This window comes from Lipotes vexillifer, unplaced genomic scaffold (genome assembly GCF_000442215.2).
Source record: "Lipotes vexillifer unplaced genomic scaffold, Lipotes_vexillifer_v1.1 scaffold853, whole genome shotgun sequence".
Lineage (NCBI taxonomy): Eukaryota > Metazoa > Chordata > Mammalia > Artiodactyla > Lipotidae > Lipotes > Lipotes vexillifer.
In genome coordinates, this window is record NW_006792734.1 from 748,968 (window position 1) to 776,577 (window position 27,610).

Genomic DNA, 27,610 nt, shown 5'->3' on the forward strand with positions numbered 1-27,610 from the left:
ATACTACCCATTCTACCTCTAGCTATTTACACAAAAGAAATAAAAGCATGCATCTATACAGACTTTTACACATATTTTTTATAAGCAGCTTTATTTGTAATAGCCAAAACTGGGAAACAACTCAAATGTTCATTGTATTGGCTTTAAAATATGTCCACAAATTGTCTGACATTCTTCCCTTCAAAAGTGAAGCCTAATTCTTTTCCCCTTGAGAGTGGGCTGGTCATAGAGACTTACTTCTAACAAATAGTAATATGGAGGAAGTGACAAACAGTAACTTCTGAGACTAAGTCATGGATAGTATTGCATCTTTCTCTTTGCCCTTACTCTTGTATCATTTGTTTTGGGAGTAACCAATTCCATGCAGTAAAAACCACTCAAGCAACCCTGCAAAGAGGCTCCTTGGTGAGGAACTGAGGCCTGCAGTCAACAGTCATATGCATGGCCCTATCTTGGAATTGTATCCTCCAACCCCAGTGAAACCTTCAAATTACAGTAACCCCGGCCACATCTTATCAGCTATCTCATTAAAGACTCTGAGCCAAAGCCACCCAGCTAAGTCTCTCTAAAAATTCCAGGCCCAGAAACTGAGATAATAAATGTTTGTTGCTTTAAGCCACTATATTTTGGGGTAATCAGTTATACAGCAATAGATAACTAACACATCCATCAATAGGTGAATGGATAAACAAATTGTGATATATCTACACAATGCAATACTATTAAGCAATAAAAAAAAAAAGGGAATAAACTATTGCTACACAGACCATGACTGAGTCTCAAAATCATTACACTGAAAGAAATTAGACCAAAAAAAAAAAAAAAATCCTTTTACATATAGGTCTGGAAAATGCAAACTGATCAGTAATGACAGCAGATGAGTGACTGACTAGGAATGAGGAGGTGGCAAATCGGAGGAGGAATTATAAAGCGGCACAAGAAAACTTTTGAGGCATAATTGTTATGTTCATTAAATTAATTGAGGTGACAGTTTTATGGAGGCATACATATGTCAGCATTTATCAAATTGTACACTTTAATATACAGTTTATGTCAATCATTCCCCAGTAAAAAAAAAAAAAATCAATATATTCCAGAGAAAGAAACAGAATGGTTTTTGCCTATTGTTATTTTAAAACTACAAAAACATTACTAAGTTCTCCAAAATATAGCATTACCTAAAGTTTATATACATTTGGATAGAATGAGAAATATTTCAAGCAATTGTCAATAATCTAGCCTACCTATTTTAACACCTCCATTAGAATGGAAAGTATGTTGTAATGCAAAGGCAACTGAGTCTCCCACTTGCCAGTTTCAAGCTATCCAGCTACCTAACAGCTAACTCCTCTTTTCCTCTGGTGAACTGTTGCAAAGAGCTGCCTCAATAGGGCACTAATCTATTCCCCACTAAGAGAGAATTCGCAGAATTTCTTAAGCTTTAAGACTTTGCCTTGTCAATGTCTCTGGAAATTCGGTGACGAAGGAATTTTGCAAGACTCTTCCCTAAATTTTTGCCCTTTACCTCATTTCCCTATTTTCCTTGTGTAGAGTTCTACTATCCTGACTAGTTGGGGGTTCTGATCAAGATCCTATCCAAAGTGCTCAGCAACCACCCAAAAACTTTATCTGGGCTTTAGACCAAAAACAAAATTTGTTTCATCCTCAGAATTGAGTGCATACAGGTCTTCTCTTCCATGTCTGTACCACAAAACCTGGAATGGTATAATAAAGCCAGAGTGACAGTTTCCTTGGGTGGGGTGTGTGTGTGGGGGGGGTACCAACACAAAAGCAAAGGTTCAGTTCCATTTTTGGAAATGAATGGCATTATTCCTAGCAACATATGTATGACAAATAATCAGCAATGTCATTTGACCTATCTGCTACTTATAAAAGGATCTTACCTTTTAAGAGGTAAGAGTGCATAAATATCATGGCTGTTTAAAACCAATGGCTTACACTCAGGTTATTCTCCATTCATGTCTGCACCCATTTAAAGCAACACTATCTAGCTGTGTTCAGCAAAGGATGAAAGCTGAGATACACTACACAGATGGCAGACACTCTAGGAACTTTAGTAGAAGAATAGGCTACACATCCATAGATAGCACTGAACTATTTTCAGTTCTTGCCATTTAGGTCCCATTGGCCGAGACTAAAAATTCTGTAGTCTTTGTGATCCACTTAAATATTACTGAGCTACCATAGCAGTCTCTTCTGACGATTCTGCATGACATAATCATTCCTGTCCTTTCCAGAATCTATAGGCACAGGGTTATGGCTGTTGACACTGTGGATTCATTGAATCTTTTAGTTAACCTCATTAGGCCTGTTTATTACAGGCTTATAATAATCAAGAAGACTCTTCTTTGCTTTTATCAGAAACAGGTCCCAATATGCAAATGAATATTTATTATGTGTTCCTGATTTTCTACATCCCCTGCCTGTCCTAACCTATCCATTTATCTAACCTCTTCTTTCTCCCTTTCTTCATTTCTCTAAGGCAGTGGTTCTTCACTGGCTTGGGTGTGAATCAGAATCACCTGCAAAGCTAACAGAAAATATTAATACAAAGATCCAAGCTTACTGAAGGACAGAATCCCTCTGTATTTTTTAATAAGTTCACTAAGGTAATTCTGTTACTCCAAGATTGAGACAAATCGCTCTGACCAGGGGTTCTCAATTGTACAGTATTATAACCTGGGGAACTTTTAAATACCCTGATGCTGAGATAATCAGAAAAACTGGCAAGTATCAGGAATCAGAATTTTTAAGGTTCCCCAGATATGAACCAGCATTATCCACATCACTTGCGTGCTTGTTAGAAATGAAGAATCTCCAGAACCACCCCAGACTTGCAGAATCAAAATCTGCATTTACCATGATTTCCAAGTGCTTGTTTGGGGGAAGAAGCAATGCATTGTTTCTCAAACTGGGCTGCACAATGGGATGACCTGTGGAGTTTTGATTGCTGGTTCTTACTCCCAGCGACTCTAATTTTAACTAGTCTGGGTTGCAGCCCACTAGCACTCCACTGAGAAGAATTCATCAAGGCATCTAAATCACTAAATTACCTTCACTAAGAGCAAAAAGGAGCCTCCCTACAGTATGACAGATACAGTCCTTGAAAGTGGGCAAAAACAGTCTTGAGAGCAGAAGTCAGCACATTTTTTCTGTAAAGAGCTAGATGGTATTTTAGCCTTGTGGGCCATGTTGTCTCTGTCACAGCTACTCATCTCTGCCATCGTGCGAAAGTAACCACAGACAATACAGAAGCAAATGAGCATAGCTGTGTTCCAATAAAAATTTATATGAAAAAAAGGGGAGGGGGCAATGGGCTAGATTTGACCTGTAAGCCATAGTTTGCCAACCCCTGCTCTAGAACAGTGGTTCACAAACTTTAGAATACAACAGAATCCCCTGCAAGCCTTGTTCAAACACATATTTCTGGCTTCCAGCCTCAGAGTTTCTGATTTAGTAGATCTGGATGGGCTCTAAGAAGTTGCTATTCTAACACGTCCCTAAGTGATACTGATGCTGCTGGTCCAGGGACCACAATTTGAGAACCACCGATCGAAAGTAATGGTCCTCAAATTTTACTGCATGTCAGAATCACCTGGGGAGATTTTAAAAATTCCAATGCCGCACTCCAGATGACATAAATCCAATCTCTGGGAATGCGAACCAATTTACTACTATAAAGGTTCTCAATGCTTAGGTCATGGCACACTAAAATAGTTATATTTCAGGGGAAAAGTTACATGGCATTACTATTTGAATCATCCAAAGCTATTTTAGTCACAATTTGTTTGTCATCACTTCTTTGTTTTGTACCCCTTGTCAAATATTGCATCTTTCTTTTTTCACAATTCTTGCTCCTATTGTTATTTTTCACATTTTTCCTATTAACAAGGTATGTATGATTGTTTCCTTAGCATCATCATCATTAGTTATAAGGTATTCCTATTAGAATGCAATTGATTTTGTTATTTTTTGGCTCTTACTTCTTGGTATTTATTTATTATTGGCTTTTAATGTTAATTAGCCAAAGTCTGACTCTTAATGAAATTTAATTTTTTTTTTTTTTTCCGGTACGTGGGCCTCTCACTGTTGTGGCCTCTCCTGTTGTGGAGCACAGGCTCCGGACGCGCAGGCTCAGCGGCCATGGCTCACGGGCCCAGCCGCTCCGCGGCATGTGGGATCTTCCCAGCCCGGGGCACGAACCCGTGTCCCCTGCATCAGCAGGCGGACTCTCAACCACTGCGCCACCAGGGAAGCCCAATTATGTTTTATTTTAAATTACTAAAAAACATTTATTTCTGAAGATGGAATTAAATGCACATAATTATATCATTTTAACTGGGATTGCAGACCTTTGCAGATTCAAAAACATTTTGAAATTTTGATTTTATCATAAATGAGCGTAACATTTGTTGAATAAACTAAAATGAATTAATATTTCCTATCTTTACTAAATGCCTAATTTTATAATCTTGCAATATATTTTAAAACATTTTAAGAATGCAGAAAATTATACACATAATCAACTTTTGAACCTTAAAACATATCCTATTTTATCTCATATTTAAATAGATCTGATTTTTTACTGGTTGTTGTTTTCCACCATAATGGACAACTTTTTCATCAAACAGTGCTGGAAAGCCATTACATTCATAAGGCAAACACAACATTTCCAAAATTCTCTTCTTTAACCAAAATGTATTTTTACATGAAAGAGTTATTAAATAAAGCAATTACAGAAGCAAATCATACAGGACTTCAACACAAAATATCCATTTAATACAGAAAAAGATTCGCACTTTAAACTTCTACAAACACAAAATAAGAAACAAAGTTCTTTTATCACATTAGTTATAACTATATCAGATTAATAAACTGCTTAAAAGGTTACTACTCAATTAACGGCTAGAGCCAGAATGCCTCATACAATTGCAAAACTGTATAATATACCAGGCTACGAGGAAAATTTCAGAACTTTGTAATTTCCAAAGAAGCAAAGAAAACAGAAAATGTGCCGCATTCAAATAACAGAATTAACAGATGCGTTTGGTGGCATGCCAAATAAACACAGCAATAATTACTAACCCAGAAGACAACTGTATCAAAAAGTTTTCACTGCTGCCCAATGATTCTACATGTATTCAAATTAACAGCAATACTTAAAATTTCTGAATAGAAGATTATCTTGGAAGAACACTGATTGTTTTACTAAGCACCAAAACAAATTCCTAGGGATGAAATACTCAAATGCCAAAAGAAAACTTTAAAACAAACAAAGAGGATAAATTTGGAAACACTGTAACTTTGCATACTGACAGAACAGCTACAAAGACAGCAGGATGTAAATTTATGTTAAGAATTCATTTAGAAAGCTGTGAAGATCTAGTAGTACCTTATTTCACAAAGGATCTCTTATATGTAAAAGGTTACATGTAGATATAAATTCCAAATTAAATTTTATGAAAATGATACATGAATCTAAACAAATATTCAAAACATTTCATTTTTTTTCAGCTTTCTGTATAGAAATGAGACAAGTATATCACGCTCTGGGGACTTCCCTGGCTGTCCAGTGGTTAAGACTCCATACTTCCAATGCAGGGGGCACGGGTTCTATCCCTGTTTGGGGAACTAAAATCCTGCATGCTGCACAGCATGGCCAAAAAAATTTTAAAAAAGGAATATCACTCTCTGCTGTTTTCATACAACAGTGTACTTACTAGCTGTCCAAAGGAAGAGTTTTGCCTAAGTTTATAATTTAAAAGTAGAATTCAAAAAGTTTAGGAGGAACAACTTTCAACTTGCAGATTTGTTTAGTCCTAGTTATTGACTTTAAAAGGTGGCTTAGTTAACTGGTGTTCTAAATCTGATGATCTTATTTCAAACAATCCTTGATATTTTTGACAATTAACCTGTACCAACAATCTTTATGGATTCAAAGTGTTGGAAACAAGAGGTTGAGAATGAGTCACTAGGGAGTCACTGCTATAATCTGAATCCAAAATTAGAATTATTAAAAGTGGGTAAATGGAGTTTAGTAAGTAGAGCAACTTCTACATATACCTACAGAAAAGCTTCATCATTATTTTATTCAAAATCCATTCAATTTATCACAGAAAATTTAAGCATTACATGTGTCAATGAAAGAAAAGGAAGAGCAGCCCCACTTAATGAATGATTGCTCCTTTAAGGTATAATTTAAAGATATGGAATTATTTAAATTCTAATTACAAGTGATAAAAGAGTTCCTGTCAATCAGGAGGAAAGGGCAATAAGTACTCATCTGCTTTCACTAATATGTCTACCTATGCAGACAAAGTTCTCATCAATGACAATGGCCAAGAATTTGAAAAGATCATCAATTTTTAAATCTTGATCAGGAATTGCTTGAAATCATTTCATGCATAAGACCTTTTTTTTTTTAAGTTATGTTCAGGGAAGCCAGCTCAAGTTTCTCATTAAAATATTTTTTAAATATATGGAAGTGTTATACACACAGAGAGAGGAAAAAGAAATAAAAGGAATACAAATTGGAAAAGAAAAAGTAAAACTGTCACTTTTCAAATGACAGGATGCTATACACAGTGAATCCCAAAGATGCTACCAGAAAACTACTAGAGCTAATCAATGAATTTGGTAAAGTAGCAGGATACAAAATTAATGCACAGGAATCTCTGGCATTCCTATACACTAATGATGAAAAATCTGAAAGTGAAATTAAGAAAACACTCCCATTTACCACTGCAACAAAAAGAATAAAATATCTAGGAATAAACCTACCTAAGGAGACAAAAGACCTGTATACAGAAAATTATAAGACACTGATAAAAGAAATTAAAGATCATACAAATAGACGGAGAGATATACCATGTTCTTCGATTGGAAGAATCAACATTGTGAAAATGACTCTACTACCCAAAGCAATCTACAGATTCAATGCAATCCCTATCAAACTACCACTGGCATTTTTCACAGAACTAGAACAAAAAATTTCACAATTTGTATGGAAACACAAAAGACCCCGAATAGCCAAAGCAATTTTGAGAACAAAAAGTGGAGCTGGAGGAATCAGGCTCCCTGACTTCAGACTATACTACAAAGCTACAGTAATCAAGACAGTATGGTACTGGCACAAAAACAGAAATATAGATCAATGGAACAGGATAGAAAGCCCAGAGATAAACCCACGCACATATGGTTACCTTATCTTTGATAAAGGAGGCAAGAATATACAGTGGAGAAAAGACAGCCTCTTCAATAAGCAGTGCTGGGAAAACTGGACAGGTAGATGTAAAAGTATGAGATTAGAACACTCCCTAACACCATAGACAAAAATAAGCTCAAAATGGATTAAAGGCCAGAAACTATCAAACTCTTAGAGGAAAACACAGGCAGAACACTCTATGACATAAATCACAGCAAGATCCTTTTTGACCCACCTCCTAGAGAAAGCGAGATAAAAATAAACAAATGGGACCTAATGAAACTTAAAAGCTTTTGCACAGCAAAGGAAACCATAAACAAGACAAAAAGACAACCCTCAGAATGGGAGAAAATATTTGCAAATGAAGCAACTGACAAAGGATTAAGCTCCAAAATTTACAAGCAGCTCAATAACAAAAAAACAAACAACCCAATCCAAAAATGGGCTGAAGACCTAAATAGACATTTCTCCAAAGAAGATATACAGATTGCCAACAAACACATGAAAGAATGCTCAACATCATTAATCATCAGAGAAATGCAAATCAAAACTACAATGCGATATCATCTCACACTGGTCAGAATGGCCATCATCAAAAAATCTAGAAACAATAAATGCTAGAGAGGGTGTGGAGAAAAGGGAACCCTCTTGCACTGTTGGTGGGAATGTAAATTGATACAGCCACTAGGAAGAACAGTATGGAGGTTCTTTAAAAAAACTACAAATAGAACTACCACACGACCCAGCAATCCCACTACTTGGCATATACCCTGAGAAAACCATAATTCAAAAAGAGTCATGTACCAAAATGTTCATTGCAGCTCTATTTACAAAAGCCAGGAGAGGGAAGCAATCTAAGTGTCCATCATCGGATGAATGGATAAAGAAGATGTGGCACATATATACAATGGGATATTACTCAGCCATAAAAAGAAACGAAATTGAGCTATTTGTAGGTGAGGTGGATGGACCTAGAGTCTGTCATACAGAGTGAAGTAAGTCAGAAAGAGAGAGACAAATACCATATGCTAACATATATATATGGAATCTAAGAAAAAAAAAAAGGTCATGAAGAACCTAGGGTTAAGACAGGAATAAAGACACAGACCTACTAGAGAATATGGACTTGAATATGGGGAGGGGGAAGCGTAAGCTGTGACAAAGTGAGAGAGTGGCATGGACATATATATACTACCAAACGTAAAATAGATAGCTAGTGGGAAGCAGCCGCATAGCACAGGGAGATGAGATCACCTCGGTGCTTTGTGACCACCTAGCAGGGTGGCCTAGGGAGGGTGGGAGGGAGGGAGACGCAAGAGGGAAGAGATATGGGAACATATGTATATGTATAACTGATTCACTTTGTTATAAAGCAGAAACTAATACACCACTGTAAAGCAATTATACTCCAATAAAGATGTAAAAAAAAAAAGAAAAAAGATAAAGAACATAGATGAAAATAGTGGGTTGTTTTTTTTTTAAGTTTTTTTTTCAGCTCAACATTTTGGGGAAATAATGTATCTTCTGTTCACACATGTATTTTTCTGAGTGAGTTCCATTATATTTCATTTTTAAAGATATATATATATTTTTTTTAAATATATGGAAGTGTTACACACATTCAATATGCAATATCTTTCCTAACACTTTAGGTTTTATTTTAATATAATTCTATAAAAATAAATTATTTATTAAATATTTATTAATTATTTAACGTAATTCCATAAAAAAGAAATCTAAACATTTTTCACCAACAGCCAGACAGGACATGACACTTTACGTCCCCTAGAAGTTTTCTCCAGTGTCTCATACAAATATAACCATCAGTTTCTACCTGTGCCATGAGATGAGAACAGTTGGGAAGCACTGAACTACTATATTCTCACTACCTAAAACCATTTGTTGAGCGAATGAGTAGGCAGCTGTAATATGGAAAATCAAACTCACAAAAACAACAAAACAAAAAGGGTCATATATTTTCATAGAATTTTATGCAGCAATTCAACTTCAAAACTTCATTCAGCAAATAATCAAAATAATATTCCAATTTCCTTATCCTAACAGCAAATTAGAATCCAAAAGAGTCATCAGCGACGTTACAGAAACAGAGCTCTAAGTTCCAGGAAAACAAAGTAGTCAAATCAACTCTAGTACATAGCAGAATGTAGCATATATGACCTGCTCTGGAAAAGTTATGAGTTGGCACCTTATAAAAAATATATGAGTTAAAGAGCAACCCTAGGAAGTTCTCATTCTATAAGGAATAAGGAACAGTACTATCCATTTTTACAGAGAAAATAAATCACAAAAGAATCCAAATAATTTAGTTTTTAAATGACTGGATAATCTAAACCCAGTCTATGTTTAATCTTACTTGGCTAAAAACCCAAATGGTTACATTATTTCAAACATTTATTTAAGTCCACTAAGTTATTCATAAATATCATCTCTGTAACACCTAGCCTTTTATCCTGATACAAAGTGATACACCAAGACTTAAGTGTTATGAGCTTTGCTATAGAATATAAAGCAGATTCCAGTGTTTATTACCTTTTAGAAAGCAGTTTGTCTTATCCTATAAAGTCTCCTTTATCCTATAATGCTATGTAATTAAAATTTCACTGAACAGAATGCTACTAAAATAAAGCATTTTATACAACTAGGCTTTCCCACATTTTTAACAAATGACTCTGAGACCATATTTAAATCTTATAATAATTAATACTTTATAATTAAAAGTCATCTAGTAAAAGCTCCTTCACTTTACAGAGGTGGAATGCAAAGCTTAGAAAAATTAAATGACTTCCCCAAGGTAAGAATTATGCAAGTACTAAGGATATAACAGTAAACAAGATATGTGTTATCCCTATCTTTAATCTAGTTGAAGTATACAGCGTTATGATGGGGGAAGAACCTTTGCCACAAATATAAAGATTGTGATTCGGGCTTGCCTGGTGGCGCAGTGGTTGAGAGTCCGCCTGCCGATGCAGGGGACACGGGTTCGTGCCCCGGTCCGGGAAGATCCCACATGCCGCGGAGCGGCTGGGCCCGTGAGCCATGGCCGCTGAGCCTGCGCGTCTGGAGCCTGTGCTCCGCAGCGGGAGAGGCCACAACAGTGAGAGGCCCGCGTACCACAAAAAAAATAAATAAAGATTGTGATTCAAGTACAAAGAGGTCACTCCTACTGAAAAAACTAAGGGAAAAGTATTTGTTAACAAGAAACAAAAAGGCCAGGTAAAGCACAGAGCATAGCAACTATAAAAGGCAAGAAAATTAAAAGAAAGTAAACTACGGTCTCACAATTTCATACCTATAGCTATTAGTAGAAAAATTTCTGAGATGCTATAAAAAGTAATATGGGAATAAAATTAGAAAGGCACTAGACATCTGGGTGTAGTATCAGAGCTCTCCTATATACATATATATAAGTATATATGTAAACACACACAAGATCACCAACCTATAGCATTTAGACCTCTAGGCAGACAGGCAGACAAATAGTGATCTCCTCTTAGTTTGCAAATTATCTTTCTAAAGCATATTAAGCATTTCTAAAGAATATTAAATACTTTTGTCTATTTGTTCACCGAATTTTCACTGATTTAACACATCTTTATTCATTTAATGACTAAAAAAACATTACAAGGGTTGTCATAATCTCATTGTCCTCAATCCTGCCATGAGTAACTCCTTCGTGCCAAGGACTCTTCTAGGTGGTAGTAGCAGAGATGAATACAACAAAGTGCCTACAGTCATAAAACTTAGAGAAGAACAGACAATAAAATAAGTACACATATTTAAGAATATACATGGTATGTGTGTGAGCACGCAAAAGGCAGGGTAAATTGATAGACAGTAACCATATGGTGGTCAAGGAAGGCTTCTCGTAGAGGCAGTGATCTATTAAAGTGAGGGAGACCTATAGAAAGAAAAGCAATATCGTAAGGAAACAGTCACACATAAACGTCGAGGAGGAACATGCCGCACCGAACAGACTGCAAGTACAAAGGCCCTAACATGAGAATTAACTTTGGCATGTTTAAAGAAGAACAAAGAGCCCAAGAGGCTACAACCGGACAGAGAAGAGAGATGAGATCAGGAAGTTATCAGCAGGAGCCTCATCATATAGGGCTTGGTTAGGATTTTATTCTGAGTGTAACAGGGAACTAGAACAGGAGAGTACTGTGAATTAATTTATATATTTAAAAGTTCATTCTGGCTGCTGTATACATAACTCACTGTATTTAGAAGGGCAAGTAAAGAAGCAGAGATACAAGTTATATAATCCTAAACAAAAGATGGTAGTAGTTTAGACTTGGAGGTGACAGAGCAACTATTTATTATAGGATCTGGGGTGTATTTTGTTAATGTGTGGGATATGGAGTATGGGGGGAAAAGAAAAGTCACAGAAAGAGGTTTCAAGGATGAAAATTGGTTAAGACTGTACAATAATTTGCTTACTAAAACTGTTTTCAAAATTATAGCCTTTATGGTTGGTGTGCCAGTTGTTTACTGGCTTTCACCACTACATCACCCTTCCATAATCTCCTCCTCTATGTTGCCAGGAGCTAGAAATCTGCAAAGCATATTTCCCAACCCCCCTGCCAAGAGGTTAGGTTCTGCAAATAGGATCTGATGTTAGATTAAGAGGCAGGAGATAAGGAGAAGCCACTTTTTTTTTTCCTGCTTCTGTTCTGACACAGTCATTAGTGAGCAACTGAGCTACTCCAAATTTCGGCAGCGTCAGTGACCAATCTGAGGGTGTCAATGGGACTGCAGGCTCCAAGGCTCTTGCAGCCACAGCAAGCAGGCAAGCCCTGACTTCCTGGCTCAGCAACAATGGCAGTGTTCTCAAGACTGCAGTACTTAGGGGCTCTAGCACCACCACTTCCACCCTTGCTCCTGCAACCCCTAAGGACAGTAGCTCCTTCCTATGTTGACTAATCTCTAGGCTTTTTTTTTTTTCACTGTGGCTTTTTGCATTCCTACAACCCTTCCAACACTTTGTAACCAATTCACTATATTAAAACCCTCTATAAGAAATACCGTATGTGGTTTCTGTTTTCCTGAACGGATACCAACCAATATAGTAAAGGAAGAAGTACCACTCCCCAGGGTCTAGCTGCACATATTTTGTTCCTCATCACAATACCCTTACATGTTGGTATTGCAAATTCTACTATTCCCCTTTTATAGAACAGTAAAATGAAAAATGAAAGTGATTAAATAAACTGACCAAAATTATACAGCTAGTAACAGTGAAGCCTAAACTCAAAGTTGTTTCTATCTAAATTCTATGCTCTTTTTACAATGTTAAAATCAAGAAATATCGATTGCTTTCAATTTTAGAAAAGGAAAAAAAAAAACCACATTATTAGAATCAGTTCAGGAAACCAGCTGCACATTAATAGCACTAGCACTAAAAAGACCAATCTCTATCCTCTTGAAGCAAACTATATTTATATACCTTGCTTCAAACAAACCTCATTTTTAAAGACTCAATTTACTCTAAGAGAATGATTTATAAAATACTCTGAACTTAAGTTTTCTTGACAGGACAGATTTCAACATACATTTAAACTATTTATTTACCAGAAGTTTATCTTACTCATAACTTTTCACATATAAAACTATAACAAAAAGCAAAATATTCTTATATAAAGCAATAATATAAGACTTACTGATTTAAAGAAAATATAAGAAACAGGATTACTACAAAGGATACTATATTACAAAAAAAATTTAACCTATTATGTTAATTTAAAATCAGTAACTTAAAAAAAAATTTAATTCTCATTATATTACACTTTTTAAGAAGTTTGAATCCCAAAGGTCCCTGATTTACAAAGAAATCAAATATACTATACACTAGCAGACAAATTCAATAGAGGGCAAAAAGAAAATTAATAAGAGGTCATTAAAAACAAATTGGTGCAAAATATTAGAGCTAAAATCATAAAAATATTAGAAGAAAACAAAGGGATTAATCTGCATGATCTGGAATTTAGCAGTGGATTCTTGGATACGACCCCAAAAGCAGGAGGAACAGGAAAAAAAAAAAAAAAAGATAAATTGGATTTCATCAAAATTAAAACTTCTATTTATTTAGTTTTGGCTGTGTTGGGTCTTCGTTGCTACACGCAGGCTTTCTCTAGTTGCGGCAAGCAGGGGCTACTCTTCATAGTGGTGCGCGGGCTTCTCATTGCGGTGGCTTCTCTTGTTGCGGAGCACGGGCTCTAGGAGCACAGGCTTCAGTACTTGTGGCACATGGGCTCAGTAGTTGTGGTTTGCAGGCTCTAGAACGCAGGCTCAGTAGTTGTGACGCATGGGCTTAGTTGCTCCATGGCATGTGGGATCTTCCTGGACCAGGGATCAAACCTGTGTTCACTGCACTGGCAGGCGGATTCTTAACCACTGTGCCACCAGGGAAGTCCCAAAATTAAAACTTTTAGAGAGTGGCCAAGATGGTAGAGTAGAAGAACCCTAAGATCACCTCCTCTCACGAACACACCAAAATCACAACAATGTGCAGAACAACCATCATTGAAAAGGACTGAAACCTACCAGAAAAGATTCTCTACAACTAAAGATATACAGACAGAACCACAACAAGACTGGTAGGAGGGGTGCACCTGTGATATAATCAAATCCCATACCCCCCCGGGTAGGACACCCACAGACTAGAGAATTAAATTACAGATGTTCTCGCACAAGAGTGAGAATGCTGAGCCCCACATCAGGCCCCCAGCCTAGAGGCCTGGCACCAGGAAGGAGAGCCCCCAGAGCATTTGGCCTTGAAGGTCAGTGGGGCTTGACTGCAGAAGCTCCACAGGACTGGGGGAAATAGAGACTTCACTCTTAAAGAGCACACACAAAATCTCAGGTACACCAGGACCAAGGGCAAAAGCAATAATTTGATAGGAGCCTGAGCCAGACCTAATTCTGGTCTTGGAGGGTCTCCTGGGGAGGTTCCTGGGTGACTGTGGCCCACCCTGGGGACACAAACACTGCTGGCAGACGTATCAGGGAATATTCATCTGCATGAGCTCTCCTGGAGACTGACATTTTGGCACAAAGACCTGGCCCCACCTAAAAGCCTGTAGGCTCCAGTGTTGGGACACCTCTAGCCAAACAAAAAACTGAGCAAGGACACAGCCCCATTCATCAGCAGACAGGCTATCTAAAGACTTCCTGAGCCCACAGCAGCCTCTAGACACACCCCTAGAATGACTCTGCCCACCAGAAGATGAATACCCAGCCCCACCCACCAGGGGGCAGGCACTGGCCTCTCCTGTCAGGAAGCTTGCAGAAGCCTCTAGACCAGTCTCACCCACCAGGGGGCAGACACCAGAAGCAAGAAAATTACAGTCCAGCAGCATGAGGACCAAGTCCACAAACACAGGCCAGACGCTACCCTGGACCAGCTGGCCCCCGAGCCCTTGTGACAAGAGGGGAGTGCACTGCTGGGACACATAGGACGTCTCCTACAGAGGGCCACTTTTCCAAGGTCGAGAAACTTAACGAACCTACCACATCCATAAAATTACAAATAGCAATTTACACAAAATTAGGTGTAGAGGAATATGTTTCAGACAAAGGAACAAGATAAAACTCCAGAAGAACAAAGTAAAGTGAAGATAGGCAATCTAACCAAGAAAGATCTTGTTCAGAATAACAACCATAAAGATGATCAAAGAACTTAGGATAAGGGATGCACAGAGTGAGAAATTAGAAGTTTTGAACAAAGAATTAGAATATATAAAGAACAGCCAAACAGAATTAAAGAATACAATAACTGAAATGAAAAATACACTAGAAGGAATGAATAGTAGACTGAGGCAGAAGGATGGATCACTGAGCTGGAAGACAGAACAGTGGAAATCAATGTCCCTGAACAGAAAAAAGAAAAAAGAATGAAAAGAAATAAGGACAGTTTAGCAGACCTCTGGGACAACATCAAGCGTGCTAATATTCACTTGATAGGGGTCCCAAAAGGAGAAGAGAGGAAGGGCCTGAAAACATATTTGAAGAGATAATAGCTGAAAACTTCCCTAATCTGGGGAAGGAATAGTCACCCAAGTCCAGGAAGTGCAGAGAGTCCCATACAGGATTAACCCATAGAGGAATACACCACAACACACTGTAATCAAAATGACAAAAATTAAAGATAAGAGAGAATATTAAAAGCAACAAAGGAAAAGCAACAAATAATATACAAGGGGACTCCCATAAAGTTATCAGCTAATTTTTCAGCAAAAGCTCTACAGGCCAGAAGGGAGTGGCAAGATACACTTAAAGTGATGAAAGAGAAAAACCAAGAATAATCTACCCAGCAAGGCTCTCGTTCAGATTTGATGGAGAGGTCAAAAGCTTTACAGACAAGCAAAAGCTAAAAGAATTCAGCACCACCAAACCAGCTTTACAACAAATGCTAAAGGAACTTCTCTAGGCAGAAAAGGCCCCAACTAGAAACAAGAAAACCACAAAATGGGAAAGTTCACTGGTAAAGGCACACACACAATAAAGGTAGGAAATCATCCACAAACAAAGCTAGTAGTAAGGTTAAAAGACAAAAGTAGTAAAATCATTTGTATACACAATAAGCAGTTAAGGGATACAGAAAACAATTTGATGCAGAATATAATATCAAAAACAGTGGGGCTTTCCTGGTGGCTCAGTGGTTGAGAATCTCCCTGCCAATGCAGGGGACACGGGTTCGAGCCCTGGTCTAGGACAAGATCCCACATGCCGCGGAGCAACTACGCCCATGAGCCACAACTACTGAGCCTGCACATCTGGAGCTTGTACTCCGCAACAAGAGGCTGCGACAGTGAGAGGCCCGCGCACCATGATGAAGAGTGGTGCCCGCTCGCCGCAACTAGAGAAAGCCCTCACACACAAAAGAAGACCCAACACGGCCATAAATAAATAAATAAATAAATAAATAAATAAAACTTAAAAAACAAAACAAAAAAACCCAGTGATCGTGAAGGGAGGAGGGTACAAATGCAGGTTATTTAAAATGTGTTTGAAATTAAGAGATCAGCAACTTAAGCATGTATAAATATAGACTCCTATACAAAAACCTCATGGTAACTGCAAAACAAAAATCTATAATAGATATACACACAAAGAAGAAAAAGGAATACAAACATAACACTGAAGAGAGTTATCAAATCATAAGACAAAACAAAAGAAGAAAGGGGAAAAAAGACCTATAAAAACAAATCCAAAACAATTAAGAAAACAGCAATAGAAACAAACATATTGGTCATCATCACCTTAAATGTAAATGGACTAAATGCTCCTACCAAAAGACAGAGACTAGCTGAATGGATACAAAAATAAGACCCGTGTATTTGCTGCCTACAAGAGACTCACTTCAGATCTGGAGACACATACAGACTGAAAGTAAGGGGATGGAAAAAGGTATTCCACACAAATGGAAATCAAAAGAAAGCTGGAGTAGCAATACTTATATCAGACAAAATAGACTTTAAAATAAAGACTGTTACAAGAGACAGAGAAGGACACTACATAATGATCAAAGTATCAATCCAAGAAGAAGATATAATTGTAAATATATATGCACCCAACATAGGAGCACCTCAATATATAAGGCAAATGTTAACAGACACAAAAGGAGAAACTGACACTAACACAATAATAGTGGGGGACTTTAACACCCCACTTACACCAATGGACAGATGATCCAGACAGAAAATCAATGAAGAAATACAGGACTTAAATGACTTAATTGATATTTATAGAGCATTCCATCCAAAAGCCGCAGAACACATTCTTTTCAAGGGCACATGGAACATTCTCCAAAACAGATCACATGCTGGGCCACGTAGCAAGCCTCAGTAAATTTAAGAAAATTGAAATCATATCAAATATCTTTTCTGACCACAAGGCTATGAGGCTAGAAATCAACTACAAGAAGAAAAACTGCAAAAAATACACACACATGGAGGCTAAACAATATGCTACTAAACAACCAATGGATCACTGAAGAAATCAAGGAGGAAATTTTAAAATGCCTGGAGACTAATGAAAACGAAAAAAACAACTATCCAAAACCTATGGGATGCAGCAAAAGCAGTTCTAAGAGGGAAGTTTATAGCAATACAATTCTACCTTGGGAAACAAGAAAAATCTCAAACAAACAACCTAATCTTACATATAAAGCAACTAGAGAAAGAAGAACAAACAAAATCCAAACTTAGTAAAAGAAAAGAAATCACAAAGATCACAGCAGAAATAAATGAAATAGAGACTAAAAAAACAATAGAAAGATCAATGAAACTAAAAGCTGGTTCTCTGAAAAGATAAACAAAACTGATAAACCTTTAGCCAGACTCATCAAGAAAAGAAGGGAGAGGGCCCAAATCAATAAAATCAGAAATGACAAAGGAGAAGTTACAACCAATGCCACAGAAATACAAAGGATCATAGGGCAAATACTATGAGCAATTATATATCAATAAAATGGACAACCTGGAAGAAATGGACAAATTCTTAGAAAGGTACACTCTCCCAAGACTGAACCAGGAGGAAATAGAATATATGAACAGACCAACCAGCAGTACTTAAATTGAATCAGTAATTTAAAAACTCCCAAGAAGTAAAAGTCCAGAACACAATGGTTTCACAGGTAAATTCTACCAAACATTTAAAGAAGAGTTAACACCTATCCTTCTGAAACTATTCCAAAATATTGCAGAGGAAGGAACACTCCCAAACTCATTCTATGAGGCCACCATCACCCTGATACCAAAATCAGACAAAGATATCAAAAAAGACAGGTATAGGCCAATAACACTGATGAACACAATGTAAAAATCCTCAACAAAATACCAGCAAACTGAATCCAACAATACATTAAAAGGATCATACACCCTGATCAAGTGGGATTTATTCCAGGGATGCAAGGACTTTTCAATATCTGCAAATCAATCAGTGTGATACACCACATTAACAAATTGAGGAATAAAAACCATATGATCATTTAAATAGATGCAGAAAAAGCTTTTGATAAAATTCAGCATCGATTTATGATAAAAACTCTTCAGAAAGTGGGCACAGAGGGAACCTACCTCAACATAATAAAGGTCATATATGACAAACCTACAGCTAATATCATACTCAATGATGAAAAGCTGAAAGCATTTCCTCTAAGATCACAAACAAGACAAGGATGCCCACTCTCGCCACTTTTATTCAACATAATTTTGGAAGTCCTAGCCACAGCAATTAGAGAAGGAAAAGAAATAAAAGGAATCCAAGTTGGAAAAGAAGAAGTAAAACTGTCACTGTTTGCAGATGACATGATGCTCTACATAGAAAATCCTAAAGATGATACCAGAAAACTAACAGAGCTCATCAATGAATTCAGCAAAGTTGCAGGATACAAAATTAACATACAGAAATCTGTTGCATCTCTATACACTAACAACCAAATATCAGAAAGAGAAATTAAGAAAACAATCCCATTTACCATCACATCAAAAAAAGAATAAAATACCTAGAAATAAACCTACCCAAGGAGGCAAAATGAAAAGACAACCTACTGAATAGGAGAAAATATTTGCAAATGTTGTGACCAACAAGGGATTAATTTCCAAAATATACAAACAGCTCAATATCAAAAAAACAAACAACCCAGTAAAAAAAAAATGGGCAGAAGACCTAAATAGACATTTCTCCAAAGAAGACATACAGATGGTCAAGAGGCACATGAAAAGATGCTCAACACTGCTAATTACTGTGAAATACAAATCAAAACTACAAATGAGGTATCACCTCACTGTGGTCAGAATGGGCACCATCAAAAAGTCTACAAATAATAAACGCTGGAGAGGGTGTGGAGAGAAAGAAACCCTCCTACACTGTTGGTGGGAATATAAATTGGTGCAGTCATTATCGAGAACAGTATGGAGTTTCCTTAAAAAACTAAAAATAGAGTTGCCATATGATCCAGCAATCCCCCTTCTGGGCATATTTCTGGAGAAAACTCTGATTTGAAAAGATACATGCACCCCAATGTTCATAGCAGCACTATTTACAATAGCCAAGACATGGAAGCAACCTAAATATCCATTAACAGAGAAATGAATAAAGAAGATGTGGGGGGTGTGTGTGTGTGTGTGTGTGCGTGTGCGTATATATATATATACACGCACACACACGCACACGCACACACACACACAAAATACTACTCAGCCACTAAAAAGAATGAAATAATGCCATTTGCAGCAACATGGATGGACATAGAGATTATCAAGTGAAGGAAAACAGAGAAAGACAAAGATCATAGGATATCACTTACATGTGGAATCTAAAAAAATGATACAAATGAACTTATTAACAAAACAGAAATGGACTCACAGACACAGAACACAAACTTCTGGTTACCAAAGGGGATAGTGGGGGTGGGGAGAGGGGGGATAGAAGTTTGGGATTAACGTAATACACTCCACTATATATAAAATAGGTAAACAATAAGGACCTACTGTATAGTGCAGAAAACTATACTCAGTATCTTGTAATAACCTATAATGGAAAGGAATCTGAAAAAGAATATATATATATATATATATATATATATATGTATAACTGAATCACTTTGCTGTATACTTGAACACAACATTGTAAATTAACTATACTTCAATTAAAAAAATTAAAACTTTTATGCATCAAATGACATTATCAAGAAAATAAAAAGACTACTTACAGAATGGGAAAAATTATTTATATATCATATATCTGATAAGCGTGTAATATCCAGAATATATAAAGAATTCAATTTAAAAAATTTTAAATGGGCAAAGGACTTAAGTGGACAACAATGGTAACAATGGCAGAAGAAAATACACAAATGGCCAATAAGCAGATGAAAAGATGCTCAACCAGACTGGTCATTAGGGAAATGCAAATCAAAACCACAATGAGGGACTTCCCTGGTGGTCCAGTGGCTAAGACTCCACACTCCCAGTGCAGGGGGCCTGGGTTCAATCCCTGGTCAGGGAACTAGATCCCACACGCCACAACTAAAAGATCCCACATATTTTCAGTAAACTTTTACAAAACTTATAAAGGAATTTCACGACATTCCAAAAGTAATACCTATCCCTCATTCTTGAAGATCTGTCCTCAAAGGGGATATACTTGTATTTTAAAAGAAATAGCTAATTTTAGAATGATGACTTGTATGTCTTTCTTCTTGAAATTACTTAAAAACTTATAAAGGCACAACTTAAAGGAAAAAAATTAACTTTTATGGGTGTGTACTTCATTGAAATTAAAGTTCACTATTATAGAATGAGAAATATATAATACACATCTATACTTTCTCCCTCTGCCTCCACACACACGCAATTTTAGATCCACCCAACTAAAAAGTTGTTGACAAATCAAAGTCATTCATTTTCCAACTTAAGTAATTTTATAAAATACTGCCACCAAAGAAAAGTACTAACACATGAACATGGTCATAATAACACCTATTTACTAAACACTTACTGTGTGAAAATTTATCATTTCTTGAAGACTGTCAGAAAATTTGGTCAAACTTGTCTATGAGAAAGAAATCAAAAGAAAACCAAGTCATTTAAGAGCTACTAATATAGGCCACAAAAATGTTACTTCAGCATTTCTGACAGAAAGATCAAGTTACACTTGTAAACAGTAATATTTATTTCTCACTAGGACAATCTCACTACCTCTCAGGCATGCTCTGCAGAGAGGTCACGTCTACATGTAGTAACATAAAACCCTAGAACAGTCAAAGAATTAGCCTGCCCTATCAATACTATTATACTAGCAAATCGAAATGGCCCATGTAAACCTAAGGTAAAATTGAGTATATCAAGACTGTCCATTTAGGAATCTATGGATCACATAATCATCAAATTATAACCATTTCTGTACCAGTTATTATTCTTCATAAAAGAAATGTCATAATACCACATAGTATAGCAAGGGGTCTAAGCTAACACAGCATAGCTAGCTGACCAGAACTTTCCTATGCAGCCCCCAAAATGTATAGTTAGATACTAGTCTTGGGTTAATGCTCTCTGCTTACCCCGATAAACAGCTACTAATAAGCATGATCCTACTCTCACTGCTCAGGTCCCCTTGTAGATGCTTCAGTTCACCTAGCAGCAAGTATAGTAAACTTATATCCATAATGCAAATCAACCATCACCTTCTAACTGTCCTAGAAAACAGGATTATATCAGATAGCACCAACAGATGATAGCTTTTCCACTTCTAATTTTAAGGACCACTACTACTATTAATAAGGTAAATGGATGCATAATTCTCTAACATCTTGTTTCATTTACCATTTTAACTAAATTTAATAATACTAACCTCAACTACAGCATCATTGCTAGAATACTGTGCCAGGTCTCGAATCCCATTCATGAACTGTTTATTTGCAACACAAAAGGCTTTTCCAGTATCAATCATTGCAATACATAGCTTCACAAGCTGAAAAAGAAAAACATCATATCACTGAAAATAATTTTACAAATTACTTAAACAAGTGCTAGCATTAACCACATGAGTTAGCCTAGTTAAGACAAATTATAGCTCATCAATAACCCAAAATAGACTAAATGAAAATTGTTTTTTTTCCTTTGGCTTAAAAAGTAAGTTCGTAAGAGAACTGTACCAAAAAAAGTTGACCTTTCAGGATGCAGAGGCTGTCTGATAACAACAACAACCAATCATTTTATCAAGTTAAATTCAATCCCATAAATTAACTCCATAAAAATGTATTAAACACCCCTTGGAAGAAAGGAAAGGAAACTTCAGGCAGAGCAAGCAGTATGATAAAAGATTTTTTAAAAACACAACTATGGTATGGTGGAGGAAAGGGAAGTAAACTGGTATGGTGGGTTAGTCATGCTGGTCATTTTAATATCAGACTATCAAAGCAGAATTGCTAAATCAACCATATTTCTCTAATGCCTACCATCTAGGCATTGTGCTAAATCTTAGAACAGAGCTTCTCTCTCTCTTCTCCTGTCCTCTCCTTTCTTCTTTCTTTTTTTCATCTTTCTCTTTTTCCCTTTCATTCCTTTTCTTTTTTTCTATCCCTTCCTTGTTTCTTTCTTCAGTTCACTCAGATACAGAACATTTTCTTTAAGTAAATAAAAACTTGGGTGAAAATCTAATATTAAAAAAGATAAAAGTGGAGCTGCTCTAGACGAAGGAAGGGTAATGAGAGGGTGGGAAGAGGGGCCACCAAGAAGAGGATAAAGAGCTCAGGAAAACTTTAGAAGACAGCTCAAGGATCTCAGGAGTGTAATTTAAAACTGTTACCCTGGGACCCGGAGGAACAGAAGTGAAAAACATAATCTCTGTTCTAATTCTAACCATTCAAAAAGCAGATAAATTCTATTTAGCACAAGTACAATTGCTATGCTCATCAAAACCATGCAAGAGGGAACAAAGGAGGAATGTGTAATGAGGGCTATGGGGATCAAGGAAGGGTTCCTGGAAAAGGTAACACTTGAGAAAAACCCTGAACACCAACAGGAATTAGCCAATCAGATAAAGGTAATAAGAAGACACTTCTCTAGGAAAAGCATGTTCTAAGGCCCTGAAGCTTAGACGGCAGGGCAAACCAGGGGCACCAAGTAGCTTAGCACAGTGTGAAAATGTATACAAGGGCCCGATCAGGAAAAGCCTTGTGTGCAAAGCTAAGGTGTTCACATTTTATACGAAAGGAAATGGAAAACAATAAAGACATTGAATGGGTGAGTTGACCAGAGTTCCATTTTAGAATGATGACCTAAAGGAAGAAAAAGTAAGATACGGAAGTAGGAAGAATAAAGATAAGGAGATTAGACCAAAAACTAAGAGAGCCTGAATTAAGGCAGTAAGCAGGGAGAGAAGAGAGAAGACAAATTTAGAAATTAGTTGAGTACCGAAGTACAATTATGCATATAGTGTCCTACCAAAGGGAAAAACAGGGGATGAAATCCAGCCTGAGCTCTGCTTGCTGAGGGCTGCATCTGCTACAAGATGCTAATTTGCACAAAGACACTATACTGTCCAGCAAAGACTTGTTTTAACAGCGTTGGGCCTGTGAGGTAGGCCTGAGCTAGATGGGTCTGTGAAATAAGCCAAGTGGAAAGTCTATCAAACCCAAGTGAAAATAGATATTTAAAGCTCAAAAAAGAGAAGTGTACTGTAGATACACACACAGGAGTCAGCAGCAAATAAAGTATCAGTGCTACAATGCTACAGCCTAGATAAAAAGCAGGAGTCACAGTGTGTACAGTGAGGACCCCACAAAGGAGACTAAAAAGGAAAAGGGAAAGGTAGGAGGAAAAGCAACAGATTAATTTCATCAAAGTCAAGAAAGAACAAAGTATCAAAAGATGGATGATGAATAGGTTGAAAATCCATAAAGGTCAAGTTTTAAAAACACTTAAAAAAAGTTTGTTGAGTTTGGTGACAGTCACCAGCATCCCTATCAAGAATAGTTTTAAGAGGAACTGGGGGACTGTAGCCAGATTACAGTGAGTTATGAACTGCAGATGAAGAAGACATAATGAGAGGTTAATTCTTCGCCAATATATATTCTATAGAATATCCCAGGGGAACATTCAATACCAAAATAAGGATTCTGTGATCAAGTAAGTCTGGGAAACTCATTTTGTCAAGTTAAACAGATTTCTTTATTACTAAATTTGTAAGAGCTTTTGATATATTAATGTGTACTATGAATCCTAGAAAGGAAGTATGTAATAGGTAGCATTTCTCAAAATTATCTGACATTGAATTGTCTTTAGAGGAAGCATCCTCATAGGACCAATGTTCCACAAAACCCACTATGAGAAATGCTGGCAGAGACTAGTCCTTCAAATAGTTTGCTATTTCAAAAAAAAAAAAAAAAAGATATCTTAACAACCAAAAAAACTAATTCTAAAATTCATATGAGTAACCAACATGCAAGAAGAGCATCAAAAAAATTGGAAAAGAGTAATGAGGTGGGGACATTAACCCCATATTAAAATATACAGGTGCAGTAATTAAAAGTCTGGTAATGGATGTGAATAGACAAATTGGTTAATGGAAGAGAATACAGAGGGAAGAAGCAGATACACACTCCAGCCAGGGGGGTAAAAAATTATCCAATAAATGACACAAGGACACTGGATAGCCATCTAAAGCCATCTATAAAAAGAAACTAAGTTGTATTCCAAACCCCCAAATTAATTTCAGATGGAATAAATATTTGAACATAAAACATTAAATCAGAAAACCAAGAGAAAACAGGAGGTGGTATTTTTTATAATCTCAAAGTAGGAAAAGTCTTTCTGAAAAGGATGCAAAACTCAAAAGCCATAGAAGAAACTAATCAATTCAAATACATAACAATAAAACATTTAGATAAGGGGAAAAAAAAAAGTCAAAAGACAAATGACAATATTGGAAAACAATATTAGCAACAAATCACAAGGGACTAATTTCCCTACTACAAGAAAGGGTAAACAACTCATTTTTGAAAATCCAACCAGCCACTAAAAAAAAAATGGCTGACAGACATGTACAGGTAATTCCCAGAAAAGAAAATTCAAATATACCTATGTCCATGAAAAGAAACTCAACCTCACTCATAATAAAAGAAAGGTAAATTACTATTTTTTATAGAAGAGCAAAGGTCAAAAAATGTGATAACATGCTGTTTTAGAGAAGGTAGGTATGGGGAAATTAGGCACTCTCGCACACTGCTGGTGGAAATGTAAACTGGTACAATTTCCATGAAAGGCAACTAAGCAAGAGCTATAAAAATTTTAAACATACATGCCCTCTAATGTAGTAATTTCACTTTTAGAAATGTATCATACAGATATATTTGCACATAAGGCACATGACACATATGTAAAGTCATTCATTGCAGCCACAGTAAAACACTGGTAGCAATCTAAGTATCCAACTGTAGGCAACTGGATATATAAATTATGATATATCCATAAAATTAGATACAATCAGCCATTAAAAAGAATGGGGCAGCTCTATAATTAATAATAAGGAACAAAATCTAAATTATATATTTTAAGAAAGCAAAATGTAGAACAACGCTAATATCTTTGTTGGAGTGGGGAGAGAAGAGTACAAATACATATAATCTTTCACATGCTTAAGAGATTTCTGGAAGACCACACAAGAAACTAGGTCAGTGTACTCCTCTGGGATACAGATTACATGATGACTAATTTTTCACTAGGTACACTTTTGTACCTTTGAATTTTGTACCACATGTGTGATATTGCTTATTCAACACATTAAATAATTCAAAAATGATTAAACTGAAAGTTTCCATAAAAAAAGGAGAGAGATGGCTAAAGCAAAGTCCTGAGAAGTTAGAGTTTGGAATTACATAGGAAAGGGGATATTTTTATCACTCAAATGGGAAAAAAAAATGGAATAAGGACAGATTCTGCTAAGTTTCTAGATTAAAAGCAAGAAATAAAGGTGTTCCCACCAAAAGGAAGTAAGAGACAAGTTCCTCTACTAAGAATGAAGAGCAAGGTGGTGAATCTTGAGAAAACAGTGAAATATAAGAGATGCTAAAGATAGTAAGATAACCTGATTGAGTCTCAGAAAAATTGCTTTGCATCATGAATCCCAGGTGTGTGTAGCTCCACCAATTAGTTTCACCAAACAGTTGTGTAACTTCTCCTGTAGGGCTTTATAGCCCAGATAAGGGACAGAGGATATAGATGGCTAGACAAATATAGTCAGAATTCTGCAGAGTAGGTGTTATGGAAAGGAAATGAAGGTCTCCAGAAGAGAAATAATGATGTGGTAAGTTAAGAGTAGACTGGAAGGGTTCACAGCAGTATCATACATAATAGCCAAAAAGTGGAAACAACCCAAATGTCCATCAACTGATGAATGGATAAACAACATATGGTATATCCATACAATGGCATATTATTCAGCCATAAAAAGGGAAATACTGGCGATGTTACAACATAGACGGATGAACTTTAAAAACATTATGCTAAGTGAAAGAAGCCAGTCACAAAACGTCAAATACTGTATGATTGCATTTATATGAAATGTCCAGAACAGGCAAATCCACAGAGACAGCAAGTAAATTAGTGGTTGCCAGAGGACGCAGGGAGAGGGAAACTGGAAGTGACTACTAACAGGTACAGAGTTTCTTATCAGGGTAATGGAATTAAGTAGTATATTCACATTGTGAATATGCTAAAAACCACTGAGTTGTACACTTTAAAATGGTGGGTTTTATGTTAGGTGAATTTTATCTCAATTAAAAAAATTATTTTAAAAAATATACAGTGAATAAAAAAGGGATCTGAAACATTGGAAGCGGATAGACTGAAAGACTAGAGATTTAGATAAGCTTGAAAAACAGAAGCAGGAGGAGTCCAAGATGAGAACTGGAAAGACTGGAGACTCACATCAGAAAGTAAGATATCAATGAGCATTCCACAGTTTCAGAGATTACGACTCTGAGCAACAAGGCACAGCATATGGCCAGGAAAACAGGTATCAGAATTAGAATAAAGGTCACTATCGCAGGCGTTGGAGGGAAGATGAAATTGTCATATAGCTGAAGCACATATACACTGCAGCTACTCAGGGGGAAGGATTGACTGGGTGATAGATAGATAGATACTTTGCCAGCTGTCAAAGTCCTTATTAGATGACAGTGATGACAGCTATACTAAATAACATAAGCCTACAAACAGGGAAGATTTTTACCTAAGAGTAAAATGAGGGCTTTTTCCCTGTTAAAGACAATCTGTCTTCAAGGAGATCTAAGAGTTTGTTGAAAAGACACCACCATCATTAACATTTATTTAGAACTTATCATGTGTCAAAGCACTTAACATGTATTAACACATCTCATTCACATAATAACCTTATAATAGATACTCTTATTTTCTCCATTTTGGAGATGAAGAAACTGAGACATAGGAAGATTTAGGAACTTGCCCAAGGCCATACAGCTTAGTAAGTGGTAAAGCCTTGCTCCAGGCTTTGTGCTCTTAATTACTAGACTATGCTACAAACCAAAAATTACAATAATATTATAATAATGTAAATGGCAGTACAATTTTAAAATGTAAAAATGCAAGAAATAATGCAATACCTGAAAAAGGACCTAAGTTTGGTAGTACCTGAGCTGTGATTTAAAGGGTATCTGCTTAACAAACAAGGAACAAGCATTCCAGTGAGAAGATGCAATAGATATAGAAATTATATCTAGATGGCCACTATGATGCTCTGTGTATTGCTAATGCCAGAATACCTGGCAGAATGGATAAATAATTGGACCTAGTCGAATAATGCCATCCATTCATGGAGCATTACTCATCAGAAAGAGTG

General features: G+C 36.5%; 1 protein-coding gene across 1 annotated transcript in view; it reads right to left on the bottom strand.

Moving 5' to 3' along the window:
- The window catches only part of ACAP2 (ArfGAP with coiled-coil, ankyrin repeat and PH domains 2), a 161,100-nt gene that overhangs the window by 66,543 nt on the left and 66,947 nt on the right, over positions 1-27,610 (bottom strand). The window contains exons 3-4 of the mRNA XM_007465849.1: positions 21,602-21,721; positions 20,750-20,803 (exon numbers count right to left, since the gene is read on the bottom strand). Of these exons, the coding sequence (XP_007465911.1) occupies positions 20,750-20,803; positions 21,602-21,700 (153 nt within the window). The 5' untranslated portion in view covers positions 21,701-21,721. The remainder of the gene's footprint in view (positions 1-20,749; positions 20,804-21,601; positions 21,722-27,610) is intronic.